Source organism: Epinephelus lanceolatus, chromosome 12, assembly GCF_041903045.1.
Source record: "Epinephelus lanceolatus isolate andai-2023 chromosome 12, ASM4190304v1, whole genome shotgun sequence".
In the NCBI taxonomy this organism is placed as follows: domain Eukaryota; kingdom Metazoa; phylum Chordata; class Actinopteri; order Perciformes; family Serranidae; genus Epinephelus; species Epinephelus lanceolatus.
The window spans coordinates 45,252,601-45,269,942 of record NC_135745.1 but is presented as its reverse complement, the minus strand read 5'-3'; the positions used below and the strand labels follow the sequence as shown (position 1 = coordinate 45,269,942).

Here is a 17,342-nt window from a genome sequence, read left to right as displayed (position 1 = left end):
GATCCCACTTCAAAATCCTGGTCCTAACTTACAGAGCCCTCCACAATACAGCCCCTGTTTATATCTGCGAGCTCCTCAAACCCTACATCCCCAGCAGGTCACTTAGGTCTTCTGACCAGATGCTCCTGGTCGTGCCTCGGTCGAGACTAAAAACCCATGGTGACTGAGCCTTCCCAACCATGGCCCCAAAGTTCTGGAACTCCCTGACCCTGGATCTGAGATCCTCACCCTCTGTCCAGATTTTTAAGGTGCAATTAAAGACACACCTTTTCAGGCAGGCTTTTGGACATCTGTAAACAAGTATGTATGTATGCTCTGTATTTTTGTTTGTATTGCACTGTTTTATGTTTTTATATTTTATATTTTTTTATTGTGAAGCATTTTGTGACCTCCGAGCTGTGAAAGGTGCTATATAAATAAAGATTTATTTACTTACTTACTATAGAGTCCACTATTTCGTTGCCCTTAACTCCAGCATGACCTGGGACCCAGCAGAACTTAACTTCACAATTGGCATTCTCAAGTCTATACAATACACACAGAATCTCATAGATAAGATCAGGCCACGCTTTTGATTTACCTTCTCTTAAAGCTATAAGTGCAGCTGAGGAATCACAACATATGAGCGCCCTTTCTGGCTTCACGTCCTCGACCCACCACAGGGCCCAGAGAATAGCCAACAGTTCTGTCACATGGACAGAACTGCCATTTGTAACACGTAGGCCAGACCAAAGATCTAACTGTGCCATGTATACCCCAAACCCTGCCCTTCCACTCGCTGGATCCCTGGACCCATCTGTGAAGATTACTAAATGTGTTTCCAGTTCATTCATGAGACACATCTGAGCACATGCAGAGGCCCCACTCTTGTCTGTCTCTTCTAAAAAGGTCAGGTTTACATCCACTCCTGCATTAACCAGTAGGCACTGGAACCCAGCTCTTATGATTAGAAATTATTGACTGTTCCAATCCTAGCTTGCCGGCCCACTGATTAACAGTATCAAAAAATGGCTGCCGTTTAGCCCCTCCTCCAGATTCCCATGACCCTAGTAGTATGCACTTAGCTGGACATGCTTGACCTGAGCAGCTTAATTTGACCCAGTACTGCAAACTTAGTTTAATTCTCCTTAGAGACAAGGGCATTTCCCGCATTTCCACAAGCAAACCCATATGGAAAAGATTTAGATAAATCGTATAAAGTTTGTATCTCTTTTGTCTGAAACTTGTATGTAATGCACATGACAGTGAAACCAGATATAAGATCCTTATTAAATTTGTACAAAATGAAACTTGTATGATTTGGGTACTTATAAGAACCTTATATGACAGTAATTCCACATACTATAGTAGAAAAATGTAATATCAAACTTATATGAGTTGGACAATAATCAGTGAAACTAAACTCTAATTAATTAATTAACTAATTAATTTTCCTAAAATTATTACATGGGTAATATTGTTTAACATTTTAGGAGCAATTATATCCAGTAAGTTAGGAGAAATGATTAAATCAACACAGCAAATATTCAAAATCCCTGTTGAATGTATTCAATGTAACGCAGAGATTGAAAAAGACTATTCATCCCATTCTTGTAGAAATAGTTTTAATTTTGCACAAGATCAGCAGATTACATAAGTTGCACATTTACTTAAGAAAGAAAAAATGCTTGTTCCCTTTTCACATGACCCAAGCTCATTATGACGGTGCTTTAATAATTGTTGTACCACTTTACCACTATTCTTTTGGATTGTACATCGAAATACATAAATATTGATAACATGCATTACAAAATGTTTCACATAAGAATCAATGGACATTTTGTTCACTTTGACATGTGCCATTTCATTTGTTACATTGGTAAGTGTTGAGACATAAATGTTTCCTTTTCAGCTCAGAAACCCAAAATCAATAAGTGACAATCATCTAGTTAACATTCAGTCATTCACAGTAATACGTGTTCAATAGCCGACACACAATCGAGCTGGACTGTGGACACTGCATGTACATACATGGTCTAACTATTTGAGTAGCATTTATGGCTTTGTGAAAGCCTGTGGGAAAGTGGACAGTTGACATATAGCTCAGTTGAGTTCTGATGAGAGAACCTCTGGCTAACTTCTGCACTGTGCAACTGCCATATTTTCCTATGGCATATAAACACTGATCACCCATGTCAATAAAGTGTGAGACTGTAAAAATACTTCCATCCTTCAAAAGCACAACAGAGTTGTTTCTTTGTTTTGTTTTGCTGTAGGTATGACCATGAACAACGTCTCCATTTACAGCAATTCTCTTGTATGTAGTAACTCAGCACAGAGTTTGTGGGAACCTCTCTCACTGTGTGGAGAGCAGCTTGGTCACCAAGAGATATTACAAAAAAAAACTATATGTAATGGTACATATTCATATATGTTTTTATACTGGTTTTTATTAAATGACATACAATGAGCTTATATAAAGCATATAAATAAAGCATAATTCCCCTGCAAAACATATTGACTTTACATACAGAAAACTATATATATATGTATATATATATATATATATATATATATATATATATATACATATATATATATATTTTTATATATATATAAAATGGTATTTGTTCATATATGTAAAGCATATGTCTTTAAAACAGACATATAGGAAAAACTGCAAAAATTATGTAACATGTATGGAAAACATACTTTGACATGTACTTTCCTTATATACCACATACATAGATTTCACATGATTCTTATGTAATTCTTATTATTTTCTTATATGAAAAAAATGCAAAAGTGGCCACTTTCAAGAGTAAATCATATAAGCCTTATATGATGCACATACATAAACATAAACATAAACTGAAGGTGATGGAACTTCTTATAAGTTTATTCTATTTCTTTTCCACAAGCAAAGCAGAGATCGGTGAGTTTCTAAAAGCCCCAGAGCACAGTCTCAGTGCCCTGGCCTGAATCACATCTAATTTGTTAAGCACTGATTCAGAAGCTGATCCATAAATAAAACTCCCGTAGTCAGTAGTTGATCTTATCATTGCTTGATGTATTAAGAGCATGACCCCTCACATACAGCCAAGCTTCTCATAATATTTATCACTTTTTGACATTCCTCTACCACTTTAGGTATGTGTGCTGCCCACGTCAGTCGTTCATCAAACCAGACTCCAAGAAATGTAAAAACTTTTACCTTCTCTAAAGGAGACCCTTATATGCTCAGTCCATTATTAGGAAGTTTCCTTTTAAAACTAAAAATCATATATTTAGACTTTGATGCAGAGATCTTAAAACCCCACTTATCTCCCCATTCCACAACAGAGTCCAAGGCCTTTTGAACCTGCTTTAAAATAAACTCGACATTTCTGAATCTTTTCCAGATGGCCCCATCATCAGCAAATAGGGACCGCCCGAACCCCCCTCCAATGTTTTAAAGATGTCATTAATCCTAACATTAAAGAGGACTGGGCTGATGACACTTCCTTGTGGGGTACCATTTTCTATTTCCACTGTCTTAGAGCTTTCCCCCCTAACACTTACTTGAATCGATCTTTTCTTCAGAAACTCTTGGATCCAATTGAGGAGGTGTTCACAGGACTAACATTATCAGAACTCCAATTCAACTTATTACACTGGTTAACTAACATAAACTCACTCCTCTTCCTACCTCTCACCTCCCCAAGACTATCAGAGCTATGCACTTCCTGGAAAGACTCCACACATGTCAGCCTTTTCTGTGTTGGTAACTGCCTCCACCTCCCCTTTTTTTAACACTGGCATAGATCTTTTTTTGCAACTCCCTGACATTCTACGCACAGCTGACCACAGGTCCCTTACTGGGGTCTCAGGTCCTAATGTTCCACAGAACCTGCAACAGTTCCTTTTTTGCATTCCTTATTACTTTCCTTGCTATTGCCCTTGTTTTTTTTTATATTCTACAGCATGACTTACGATTGGTTCTCTTCTTAATTGTCTATACGTTTTATTCCTATTTCTTATGGCTACATCACAGTCCTTGTTCCACCAAGGGACCAATGCATGGGACTGGGGACTCTGTTTCATGGGAACAGTACACTGGGCTGCTTTATGGATCATTTCGCTCAGGGAAGTGTTCCAAGAATCCACTGAGCCATCACTGTCTACTTCACTAACTAACCTTTGGGCTTTCAATTGAAAGCCTTCCCAGTCAGCCCAAGAGAAATTATACCTGACACCCTGATCCTCCACTTCAACTCTCAATTCTCTACCAAACCGACCAAGAATTGGAAAATGATCACTGCCCATAGTGTACCTATCTACAGTAATACATCCCATTCTCCTGCTCTGGCTAAATTAGATGAAGCAAACAATAAGTCAATATGACTACATGTGTTACTTTAAATATGGAACCTAGTAGGCCTCCCGTCATTTATCATGACCAAATCATTCTTATCTATAAAATCTTCCACCACCACTCCATTGTGATCCCTTTTATTACTGCCCCATAAGGGGTTATGAGCATTAAAATCCCCCACCCATATACTAGGACCCTTGATGTGCACCATTATCCCATCTAAATCAGACAAAATTAAGCGTTCACAGGGATTATACAAATTCACCACAGTTATTGAGCTGCTGCTATTCCACAATTCCACAGCCACACCCTCAAGATTAGTGTACAGCTCAAGCTTTCTATATTGAAGTCCATTTGTAATAACTGTTGCACACCCTCCACCCGATTTATCAGGCCTGTCCTTCCTCAAACTCTCATATCCTGGAATTACAAAATCAAGACAGGGATCAACCAAGTTTCCTGAATACATATCAGTTCTGGTGTATCTTTAAATGCAGCAACAAACCTCTTCAATTCCTGTCCATTTGCTATCAAGCTCCAAGCATTCCATTGTAAGATATAAAACATTAGAATACTAATAACCAGCATCATCAGACTCCACAGACAACTCACTGACTCTGGACCTCACTCCCTGTGAATTATCAATTAATCAATCAATCAATTTTATTTATAAAGCCCAATATCACAAATCACAATTTGCCTCACAGGGCTTTACAGCATACGACATCCCTCTGTCCTTATGACCCTCACAGCTGATCAGGAAAAACTCCCCAAAAAACCCTTTAACGGGGAAAAAAACGGTAGAAACCTCAGGAAGAGCAACTGAGGAGGGATCCCTCTTCCAGGACGGACAGACGTGCAATAGATGCCGGGAGCCGCGAAACGAGCTACAACGGTAACGGGGACAAATGTGTCCCGTATAAGTTTGCGCATTAAAAGCGCTTTTTTTGGGTCCATGTCATTGGTCCAACAGCCCATTGGTCAGACGGTCCACGGTGCTGAATGGCTCCAGGCGGGCATATTTCTGCCTTGATGGTGCGCCGCGACTGGCTCTGGGTCAGCTGGGAAAGGCTTGAGGTGGAGCAGGCTCACGGCTTATGTGTGTGTCACTTTCTTTTTCATTTTAACCCACACCATGATCTTTTCCTGACCCTAACCAAGTGGTTTTTGTGCCTAAACCTAACCAGACCTTAACCACAGGGCATCATGATGATTTCGGAACGGACTTCAGAACAATGAGTTTAATATGGTCGGACCAATGGGATGTCGGATCAACGGGCAGTTCCCCTTTTTTCGCCACTGACCGGTTCAGATCGCAAGTGCTATCTCTGTAAATAGCATAGTAAACGTTGCCCTTACCTCTGGGCTGTGTGTGACGTCATCTCGATGGTCTGCAAGGCGCAGTGTCTGGCCAGGAGTGTTAACATCCATTTGTAGCACAACTAGCCACAACTTCAGCATCTCGCCGTCCGACAAAGGCAGCCTCTGAAAGCTGTACGGGGTGTTGCGCGACATCCTGTTCTTGCAATTCGGATAAGCACAAACACGAACCATTGTTTTCAATCGATGCAGTAAAACTCTCAACTGTACTCCGGGACAACCAGCACCACTCTGAGCGGCGCTCTGCATGGCTCCTCTGTTTTCTTCCAGCGACAAGCAAAGCTCTCGCAAGATGACGTCACACAGCCCAGAGGTAAGGGAAACGCTTAGTATGCTGTTTACAGAGATAGCACTGGAGATCTGAATCGGTCAGTGGCGAAAAAAGCACTTTTAATGCGCAAACTTATACGGGACGCATCAGAAAACTGACAGATCCGTAAATGGTTTGAGCAAATTATGTCTGCCATAATCAGTGATGGGAAATGTCACTGAATGGCACATATAACAATTTGCTTTAAAAAACAAAATGCCCCAAGTGGTGAAAAGGTGGCTTTTTTAAAAAAAAAAATATTTAGCATATTTTTTTCTAAACAAAGAAAAGCTCATTTTAGCCCTGAAGTGGTTCAGAATGTGTCATTTTACCAACAAAGCTAACTTCAAATTTATATTATTTATATTATTCTATTGTAGCAACAGATTTATGTTCTCATCATAAACAGACAACATATCACATGATTTACATGTGTTTCCTATGTATTTTCTTAGTACACAGAAATATATAAAGTACCACAGATCTTATAATCTGATAGAGGCACAGATCAGTGAATACTACAAAGACTGACGCTAAAAACATTCACAGGTCTAAAAGTATGAATGTATTCACATACATGACTCTCACACTCTTATCTACATGCACAACATAAAAAAATAGCTAAAAAATAGTTTTTACAAAGAACAGAGAAATATTTTTATAAATGATCCTGAGATGGTTTATTTCTACCAGTCACTCTTTTTATATCTCCATCTGAATTAATGAAAAAATGTAAAAGAAAATACTTTGACTTTTTTTAACATTTCTCAATCAATGACGATGATGTTACTGATCACTTTCAAATTGATTGATTAATTTATTTAACAAGTCACTGACAATAACTTCTGTGGCAGCTCAGCATGAGTTTTGAATATATCACCTGACCCTTTATATAGCACATATGAGCTACCTGACACTCTGAGGTGCTGCCTCGCCCTCTCTAACGCCAGTCGCCAGCTGAACTTCATCTGATCTCTGATATGAAAGCAGTTGACATGAATAAGGTATAGTTAGAAAAATACTGATGGGAAAGCCAAGAACAAGCGAAATCCCAGAGACAGACTAACTCCTGTCTAGATACTGGAGGTGTGTACTGGTTTTCAGGTTACATGGATTAGAACAATCATGTTGTTTTACAAACACCTTAAATATTTAGTGTCAAAGCGCTTTTTTCCGTTATTGGAAAGTCCGTCATATTTTCGCCAGCCAACATTAGTAACGTGACATGACGCTTTGTTGCGCTTTCAAAATAAAAGCAAGTGACTTAGAGATTTCAAAATAAAATATTTTTCTCCTCTGCAGTATAATTTTTGGATGGGACAAATGCGCCTGTGTCCAATATTGGAGGGGACACGCAAGCACACACACATGAACGCAGTGCCCATGTCTCACGCTCTCACGCAAGAGCGCACACGTGAACTGTGAGACCGTCCCTTCAGTCTGAGACACTGTGAGACACTGTGAGACCGTCCCTTCAGTCTGAGACACTGTGAGACACTGTGAGACACTGTGAGACCGTCCCTTCAGTCTGAGACACTGTGAGACACTGTGAGACACTGTGAGACACTGTGAGACACTGTGAGACCGTCCCTTCAGTCTGAGACACTTTGAGACACTGTGAGACACTGTGAGACACTGTGAGACCGTCCCTTCAGTCTGAGACACTGTGAGACACTGTGAGACACTGTGAGACACTGTGAGACCGTCCCTTCAGTCTGAGACACTGTGAGACACTGTGAGACACTGTGAGACACCGTGAGACCGTCCCTTCAGTCTGAGACACTGTGAGACACTGTGAGACACTGTGAGACACTGTGAGACACTGTGAGACACTGTGAGACACTGTGAGACCGTCCCCTCAGTCTGAGACACTGTGAGACACTGTGAGACTGTCCCCTCAGTCTGAGACACTGTGAGACACTGTGAGACACTGTGAGACACTGTGAGACACTGTGAGACACTGTGAGACTGTCCCCTCTGAGGACAGAAACAACAAACAGCAGCACAAAGAATCAAATCATGTTATTGATGACATCATTCCTGAGAAACATCATGAACAGCAAAAGGACTGGTTCAGACTGGTTTCCCTCTAGGACATAAAATGGCAGGCGTGACTTCAGGACCCAATGAGGGGCAGTGAAGGCACCACCAGCCTTACACCCAACACATCATTAATAAAGTCCCAGTGTAAACTTAAGTTAAGTTAAGTTAAGTTAAGTTAAGTTAAGTTAAGTGTGTCAGATGCAGAGCTCTGCTGCTGTGTTAATGTGGACATGTCATTTAAGGTGGAGTTTTGACAGTGTGATGGACAGTGAGTTTCAGGAGCGTCCTCAGGCTTCAGGCTGACTGTTGTCACCACACACACACACACACACACACACACACACACACACAAAGAAGCAGGGCAGTTATACCTGTCAGGACCACCCCCACCCCACGTCCCCAGGGTCTATAACAGGTCCTGACAAGGCGAGGACAGCTTGTGTTGGTTAACATGCCAAAGACAGAGACATCTGCAGACTGTCACACAGACATTAAAGGACTCCAGGATTAATCCAACCACACACCCTTATCTTAAAAAACATTTATAATTCAAAAGCCCATCTCCACCTTAAATGTCCACCTGGAGACAACATGACCGACTGTCTTCTTTCAGTGTATAACAACATGAAACATCCTGTGACAACGCTGAGAGAGACGTGATGTCTGTGAACTGCTCGGCCCTTTGGTGGGCGGAGGTTTAAGGCTGTTTTAAGGCCTTTTTTAAGGTGTCACATTCCATCACGTTTTTATGCACTAAGGTTAAAGATACACACATAGTGTTAGTGTGTGTGTGTGTGTGTTTGTGTGGTAGGCGGAGTTGTGCTGCTTTTAAAGAAAAGCTTTTTGTCTTGTAAACTTCGGCGTCGCCGGTTTCTGAGCTGCAGGCCGTGAGCCAATCAGCATCCACCAGCAGGATCTGTGTGTCAGGACAGACAGACGGACCCTGCCAGGCGGTCCGTCCTGTTCAGGATAGTAATTACCTGCAGAGGGGGCGGGCTGAGACGGCTGCGAGGCGACAGCAGCCATGCTGTGATTGGCTGCAGGCTGTGGCTGGTTGGTGTGTATAAAAGTGGACAGAGGTGAAGCGTCCTCCTCTTCATCTTCACACTCTTCTACCTGAAGCGTCGTCCTCCAGACACCTGAGACACAGTAAGACACACTTTGATCTTTATCTGGACGTCAGACTGTTTTTATTTGTTTCATCTGTAAAAATGTTTCCTTCAGTTCAAAGGCTGCTCTCAGAGAGCGCCGCCGTCTGGATCTGACTTATATTAGAGTACTGTCGTTTATATATAAAATATATTCATGTTAAAATACAGTCATATATGAAACATGTTAATGTATGAAACATGTTAATGTATGAAACATGTTAATATATGAAACATGTTAATGTATGACACATGTTAATATATGAAACATGTTAATGTATGACACATGTTAATATATGAAACATGTTAATATATGAAACATGTTAATGTATGACACATGTTAATATATGAAACATGTTAATGTATGACACATGTTAATGTGTAAGATGAATTCAAAGATTAAGATAAAGAAGCTTTGAGGGAGAACATGTGCTCTGACACACAGAACACACACATGAAGGAGAGAACATGTGATGTAAGGAGGTTGTGGCGTGGCGGTAGGGCCGGATGAACCAGTCTGAGGCCCTCCGGGGGGAAATGAGTCGAGGGGCCCCTGCTGTCCCTCCCCCACCTTCTAACTGGGCGGAGGACATAGTTTGGAGCAGGATCATCGTCCTGTTTGTTCTCCAGAGACAAAGACTCTTAATGTGGAGTAGAAGCCCTTAACCCTTAATTCCTCCAGAAAACACCTTTATCTAAGCGTGAGGTGTGGAAACATCTGGAGTCCTTTAAGGGACAGACGTGTAGAGATGTCCTGAAGACTCAGATGAAACTAAGGGACAAAGTTTAGTCGTGAAGAAGGTCAGATACTGTATATTTTAGGTATTTTTAAGAGGTTAAATGTTCTTACACTTTAATCTAAAATATTCCTTAACGTTCACTTTTATCAGTTTACGTCTCATTTTCTGTGTCAGTTCATATTTACCCTTAAAAACCCCTTAAATTATTCTTAACACTTTATTATCCATCACAAATCAAACATTTGTCAGACTGATGACATTATGACATGGTGTGTGTGTGTGTGTGTGTGTGTAACATTCCACCCTCATGTGGTTATTAAGGGCTTTTCAGATTAAGGATTAAGGTGTTTTAAAGGAGTTTCCAGTTAAGGACAAATGGTGGCCTTCTGACAAACTGAGATGAAGATTTGTTTAAGATGCTTAATTAAGAGTTAGTTAAGGGGATTTTTGGAGGTTATTGGTGCATGATGGACAGAAAATACCTTAATATTTCAGAGTCCATTAATTATCCACTTATTTTAAAATAACTTGATGACATCATCATGAAAATTCATTAAAGTCTCTTCCTGTTCGGTCTGAGGCTGGCGCTGCATTCACTGCCCCTCGTCAACTTGTAAAGTCAAACGTCTGCCATTTAATGAGCAGTAGGCCTACACACACACACACACACACACACACACACACACACACACACACACACACAGCAGTACTTTTTTACTTCACTACATTTGACTGACGGCTTTAGTTACTTTACACATGAATAATAAAGTTTATGACGTGAAGTTCTCATCGCTCCGTTATCAGTGTTGGGACAGTTAAGTTAAGTTTATTCACTTTATTAATCCCCCTGAGGAGAAATTCAATGTTTTCACTCTGTTGTCATTAACACACAGGTCTGAAAGACACACACATGCACAAACAGGACCTATACATGCACAAAGTGGAGAGATGTCAGAGTGAGGGGGCTGCCCTTTGGTCAGGCGCCCTGAGCGGTTGGGGGGTTCGATGCCTTGCTCAAGGGCACCTCGGCAGTGCCCAGGAGGTGAACTGGCACCTCTCCAGCCACCAGTCCACGCTCCATATTTTGGTCTGGACGGGGACTCGAACAGGCGACCCTCCGGTTCCCAACCCAAGTCCCTATGGACTGAGCTACTGCCGCCCCAGTTACTTTTGAAATGTAATAGATTACAGATTACTGGTTATAGCTGATGGAAGTGTTGTAATGAACTGATCAAAGTAATGTAGCTGATTACTGCTAGTGAGTAACAGACGTGTTAAAGTTGCACTTTAAACTCAGACTATCTTTTATTCTATGAATCAGCTCTTGTTACTTTAAGTACTCCCATTACTTTAATACTCTCGTTACTTTAAGTTTTTTCATTACTTTAAGGACCCATTACTTTAAATACTCTCATTACTGTAAGTACTCAGGTAATGAGAGTACTTACAGGTAATGAGAGTACTCTCATTACCTCAGGTACTTTCAGTAGGCTAGTCTTGTTACTGAACATACTCTCAATACTTTAATAGTAATGTGTGTGTGTGTGTGTGTGTGTGTGTGTGTGTAGTCATGGCTAAGGAGAAAGTTCACATCAACATCGTGGTCATCGGCCATGTGGATTCTGGGAAATCGACCTCGACAGGTCACCTGATCTACAAATGTGGCGGCATCGACAAGAGGACCATTGAGAAGTTCGAGAAGGAGGCGCAGGAGGTCAGAACTACACACTGATACACACTGTACTACACACTTTTCTACACAGTCACAGAAATAGTGAATGGTGTGTCAGTGAGCTGTCCAGGCATCTGATTGGCTGTTGCTATGGTTACAGATGGGGAAGGGCTCCTTTAAGTACGCCTGGGTGATGGACAAGCTGAAGTCGGAGCGGGAGCGCGGCATCACCATCGACATCGCGCTCTGGAAGTTTGAGACCGAAAAATATTACGTCACTGTCATCGATGCGCCGGGACACCGTGACTTCATCAAGAACATGATAACTGGAACCTCCCAGGTCCCGCCCACTTCCTTTGATGTCACAATTCCTGTTACAGGAGGCTAGGCTAACACTTTAGCATACAGTATGTTCAGTGATGCTATGCTAACACCTTAGCATAGAGTATGCTCAGTGATGCTATGCTAACACTTTAGCATAGAGTATGTTCAGTGATGCTATGTCAACACTGTAGCATAGACTATGTTCCATGATGTTATGCTAACACTTTAGCACAGAGTATGTTCAGTGATGCTAGGCTCCATGCTAACTGTTTCTGAAACAGGAAGTTTATGTTGCTGATGTCACTGATGATGTCACTGCAGGCTGACTGTGCTGTGCTGATCGTGGCGGCAGGGAAGGGAGAGTTCGAGGCAGGAATCTCTAAAGAAGGTCAGACGCGTGAACACGCTCTGCTAGCGTACACGCTGGGCGTCAAACAGATGATTGTTGGCGTAAACAAGATGGACTCCGCCCAATTTTCCGAGTCTCGCTTCAATGAAGTGGTGAAGGAGGTCTCAGCCTACCTAAAGAAGGTCGGATACAACCCAAAGGCCGTGGCGTTCGTCCCCATCAGCGGCTTCCATGGAGACAACATGCTGGAACCCTCAGAGAACGTAAGGGAACATCACCACTTAATTATCCCTTAATTTTCCCCTTAAAACACAGCAAACACCTGCAGCTCCACATCACCACACGGCTTAGTCCAGAGAGACGGAAAGAGCGTGAAGGAGGTCGGAATCATCTGAGAGGTGACTCAGGAGTAAGGGAACAGTGACTCAGCATTAGGTGAACAGTGACTCAGCAGATGGTGAACAGTGACTCAGCAGTAGGTGAACAGGGACTCAGCATTAGGTGAACAGTGACTCAGTAGCAAGTGAACAGTGACTCAGCAGTAAGTGAACAGTGACTCAGCAGTAAGGGAACAGTGACTCAGCAGTTAGGTGAACTTTGACTCAGAAGTAATAGTGACTCAGCAGTAACAGCGACTGAGCAGTAAGGGAACAGTGACTCATCAGTAAGGGAACGGTGACTCAGCAGTAGGTGAACTTTGACTTAGAAGTAATAGTGACTCAGCAGTAACAGTGACTGAGCCATAAGGGAACAGTGACTCAGCAGTAGGTGAACTTTGACTTAGAAGTAATAGTGACTCAGCAGTAACAGTGACTGAGCAGTAAGGGAACAGTGACTCAGCAGTAGGTGAACTTTGACTCAGAAGTAATAGTGACTCAGCAGTAACAGTGACTGAGCAGTAAGGGAACGGTGACTCAGCAGTAGGTGAACAGTGACTCAGCAGTAAGTGAACAGTGACTCATCAGTAAGGGAACAGTGACTCAGCAGTAGGTGAACTTTGACTTAGAAGTAATAGTGACTCAGCAGTAACAGTGACTGAGCAGTAAGGGAACAGTGACTCAGCAGTTAGGTGAACTTTGACTCAGAAGTAATAGTGACTCAGCAGTAACAGTGACTGAGCAGTAAGGGAACAGTGACTCAGCAGTAAGTGAACGGTGACTCAGCAGTAGCTGAACAGTGACTCAGCAGTAATTGAATAGTGACTCGGTGGAGTGTGTGTGCCTAATCACGCTTGTGCATGTGAAAACAAACTCGATGCAGCCGAGGTTAAAACTCCACAGCAAACTGTTAGTGTGAAAAAACGGACCTCTTTAAAAACAGTATTTCAGAAACACCATCACTGAGCCGGGAAGTCTGAGTCATCGGCACTGGTAACGGGACACACATGTGGTGGGACGACTGTGACTCGGTAAATGTAGGTTTAAGGATAAAAGTTAAGGGGTTCTGCCTGTCCACAGATGCCATGGTATAAAGGATGGAGTATCAGCAGGAAAGAAGGAGATGCCTCTGGAAAGACTCTGTTTCAAGCACTGGACTCCATCCTCCCTCCTGAACGACCCACCAAGAAGCCTCTGAGGCTCCCCCTGCAGGACGTCTACAAGATCGGAGGTAACTACATTCACTCATGTACTGCACCTCACAGGTAGGCCCACCTGTACTGTACCACACTATTCTTGTCAGGTAGACACACCTGTACTGTACCACACTATTCTTCTCAGGTAGGCCCACCTGTACTCATCGTGATGTGCCACATGTAGAGACGTTGAGAGGACTCTTGTTGCTGAGTCCTGTGTTCAATTCAATTTTATTTATAAAGCCCAATATCACAAATCACAATTTGCCTCACAGGGCTTTACAGCATACGACATCCCTCTGTCCTTATGACCCTATCTGTGTTCTCAGGTATCGGGACGGTGCCTGTGGGTCGAGTGGAGACTGGGATCCTGAAGCCCGGCATGATGGTGACGTTTGCACCACCAAATCTGACCACAGAGGTGAAGTCAGTGGAGATGCACCACGAGGCACTGACAGAGGCTCTGCCCGGGGACAACGTTGGCTTCAACGTCAAAAACCTGTCCATCAGAGACATCAAGCGAGGGAACGTAGTCGGAGACAGTAAAAATGACCCACCGCGAGCAGCTTCCTCCTTCAAAGCTCAGGTCAGTCATCGTCCGTCTGTCTGTCAAGGGTTTGATTCCTCAGCCCTGTCTCTACCAGGGTGTCTTTCAGGTGCTTTTATTTTGAAAGATGAATCTGCCGTTTCAGATTTGTCCCATGAGCAGAGACACAAAGTTGAAATGATGACGTGATGTTTCCTGTGGTCAGGTGATCATGATGAACCACCCTGGGGAGATCCACGCAGGTTACGCTCCAGTGGTCGACTGCCACACTGCCCACATCGCCTGTAAGTTTGCAGAGCTGTTGGAGAAAATGGACCGGCGCAGTGGAAAGACAATAGAGGAAAACCCCAAAATGCTAAAAAGTGGAGACGCTGCCATGGTCCTGATGGTTCCATCCAAACCGATGGTGGTGGAGACATTCAGCGTTTACGCCCCGCTGGGTGAGTAAAGGGTTAAAGTGATCAGCTGTTTTATCTGCAGCGTCTAAGACACCTTCATCCATCAGTCTGTTCATCATCTGTCAGCTCACGTCTGGTCTCACCAATCAGGGCCAACCAGGGCCAACCAGGGCCAACCAGGTCCAATCAGGGCCATTTAGGGCCAACCAGGTCCAATCAGGGTTAACCAGGTCCAATCAGGGCCAACCAGGTCCAATCAGGGCCAATCAGGGCCAACCAGGTCCAATCAGGGCCATTTAGGGCCAACCAGGGCCAATCAGGGCCAACCAGGTCCAATCAGGGCCAACCAGGTCCAATCAGGTCTGACCAGGTCCAATCAGGGCCAACCAGGTCCAATCAGGTCTAACCAGGTCCAATCATGTCCGGCCAGGTTCAATCAGGTCTAATCAGGGCCAACCAGGTCCAATCATGTCCGACCATGTCCAATGAGGTCTAATCAGGGCTAACCAGGTCCAATCAGGTCTAATCAGGGCCAACCAGGTCCAGTCAGGTCCAATCAGGTCCAACCAGGTCCAATCAGGTCCGACCATGTCCAATCAGGTCCAATCAGGTCCAACCAGGTCCAATCAGGTCCAATCAGGGCCAACCAGGTCCAATCAGGTCCGACCATGTCCAATCAGGTCCAATCAGGTCTGACCATGTCCAATCAGATCCAACCAGGTCCAATCAGGTCCGACCATGTCCAATCAGGTCCAATCAGGTCCAACCAGGTCCAATCAGGTCCAATCAGGGCCAACCAGGTCCAATCAGGTCCGACCATGTCCAATCAGGTCCAATCAGGTCCGACCATGTCCAATCAGGTCCAATCAGGTCCAACCAGGTCCAATCAGGTCCAATCAGGGCCAACCAGGTCCAATCAGGTCCGACCATGTCCAATCAGGTCCAATCAGGTCTGACCATGTCCAATCAGGGCCAACCAGGTCCAATCAGGTCCGACCATGTCCAATCAGGTCCAGTCAGGTCCAACCATGTCCAGTCAGGTCTGACCAGGTCCAATCAGGTCTGACCAGGTCCAATCAGGTCTGACCAGGTCCAATCAGGTCTGACCAGGTCCAATCGGGTCCAAAGTCAAAAAGCTTTCACTGAACTTCAACGTCAAGAGTCAAAGTCTAGAGTTGGGGCATCGGTAGCTTCCTGCCGGGTTCGTTAGTTCGATTCTGGTGTGCAACCCTTTGCTACATGCCCCCCCCCCATATTATATATTATTGATATCATAAATCTACTGATCAACATTATTTATTTATCATTAATATTATGTCATAAATACTGTTCTGTGTGGTTTCATCATTCTCTAATGTCGTTAACTAACGATATGATAATGATCCTATCATGATGATGACACGACCATCACAATGTCATAATGATGTCATAATGATGTCATAATGATAATCATTTAATAACTGATTCATTCTCTCCGTCAGGTCGTTTTGCGATTCGTGACATGAAGCAGACGGTGGCGGTGGGCGTGATTAAGGAAGTGAGCAAGGAGGAGCCCACCACAAAGGCCACCAAGTCAGCATCAAAGAAGTGATGTCACTTCCTGTCGGCCATGTTTACTGTCTCAATCAATCAGTTAATAAATCATCAATAAAATCTCATGAGCATGTGAAGCATGTGTCTGTGTTTCATTGGTTGATCTGCTGCATGTGATTCATTCAACACCTGTAACCATGGAAACCTGCACCTGACAGCTGTCACCACTTGTTTTGAACAGTTGAAGAAGTGAGGTCACAGGACCACATTGTTTTTTCCTGTTCTGACAAGACAGGAAGTTGATTGTGTGTGCGTTAGTACATTTATATGACACATAGTGAGGACCCAAAAATTTATTTTACCAACAAAGTGAGGACATTTTGGGGGGGGGGCTGTGGTGTGACCCTCCCTGACTGACCAGAGGACAATCCATGTCCATGTCCATGTCCATGTCCATGTCCATGTCCCATGAGATGTAGAAAAAAGTGAATTTGATGAAATATTATTTTTAATCAGATTTGGTTTTGTTTGTTTGTTTGTTTCCTGACGGAAGAGTTCGTCTGAAATTTGAAAAAAATCCAGTGATAAGTTCTGTTTCCAGTGTCAGTGGCTGATTGGCGGGTCCCACTGTGCCCAGGGTCCAGGGAAGTGTTCACAGTCAACATGGGTCCTCACAAGGATAAACGTACAAGAATATGTGTGAGTGTGTGTGACGACACCGAAACAGGAATCAGCCACATTGCGTGACAGAGTGTTCACACTGTGCACTGTTGCATGACAAGCTGCGACCACACACACACACACACACACACTGACCTGTGTGACACAAACACCTTCAAAGATCAAACACTGATTATGAGTCAATATGAGACGCAGACTGACCTCAGAACAGTTTGGGGTATAAAGATGAGTGTATCTGTACTCGAGTAGTGAAGATACATTTGAGGTACTTTCCATGCTGCTGGTTGGTGTCAGAGGGAAACAGTGTAGTT

At 43.3% G+C, this 17,342-nt stretch overlaps 1 protein-coding gene across 1 annotated transcript; it reads left to right on the top strand.

The window, feature by feature from the left end:
* Positions 1 to 9,108: 9,108 nt before the first annotated feature.
* On the top strand, positions 9,109 to 16,487 carry LOC117272040 (elongation factor 1-alpha-like). Its single transcript, XM_033650723.2, has 8 exons — positions 9,109 to 9,215; positions 11,523 to 11,668; positions 11,787 to 11,966; positions 12,272 to 12,562; positions 13,757 to 13,907; positions 14,202 to 14,458; positions 14,625 to 14,859; positions 16,299 to 16,487. The coding sequence occupies exons 2-8, from the start codon at positions 11,525 to 11,527 to the stop codon at positions 16,406 to 16,408; spliced, it is 1,368 nt and encodes a 455-aa protein (XP_033506614.1). The 5' UTR covers positions 9,109 to 9,215; positions 11,523 to 11,524; the 3' UTR covers positions 16,409 to 16,487.
* Positions 16,488 to 17,342: the final 855 nt, after the last annotated feature.

Excerpts from the sequence above, each read along its gene's own strand:
- LOC117272040 (XM_033650723.2), top strand. The coding sequence starts at position 11,525 with ATGGCTAAGGAGAAAGTTCACATCAACATCGTGGTCATCGGCCATGTG. Across the intron at positions 13,908-14,201 it reads GGACGTCTACAAGATCGGAG|GTATCGGGACGGTGCCTGTG; the intron begins GTAACTACATTC and ends CTGTGTTCTCAG. Across the intron at positions 14,459-14,624 it reads CTTCCTCCTTCAAAGCTCAG|GTGATCATGATGAACCACCC; the intron begins GTCAGTCATCGT and ends TCCTGTGGTCAG.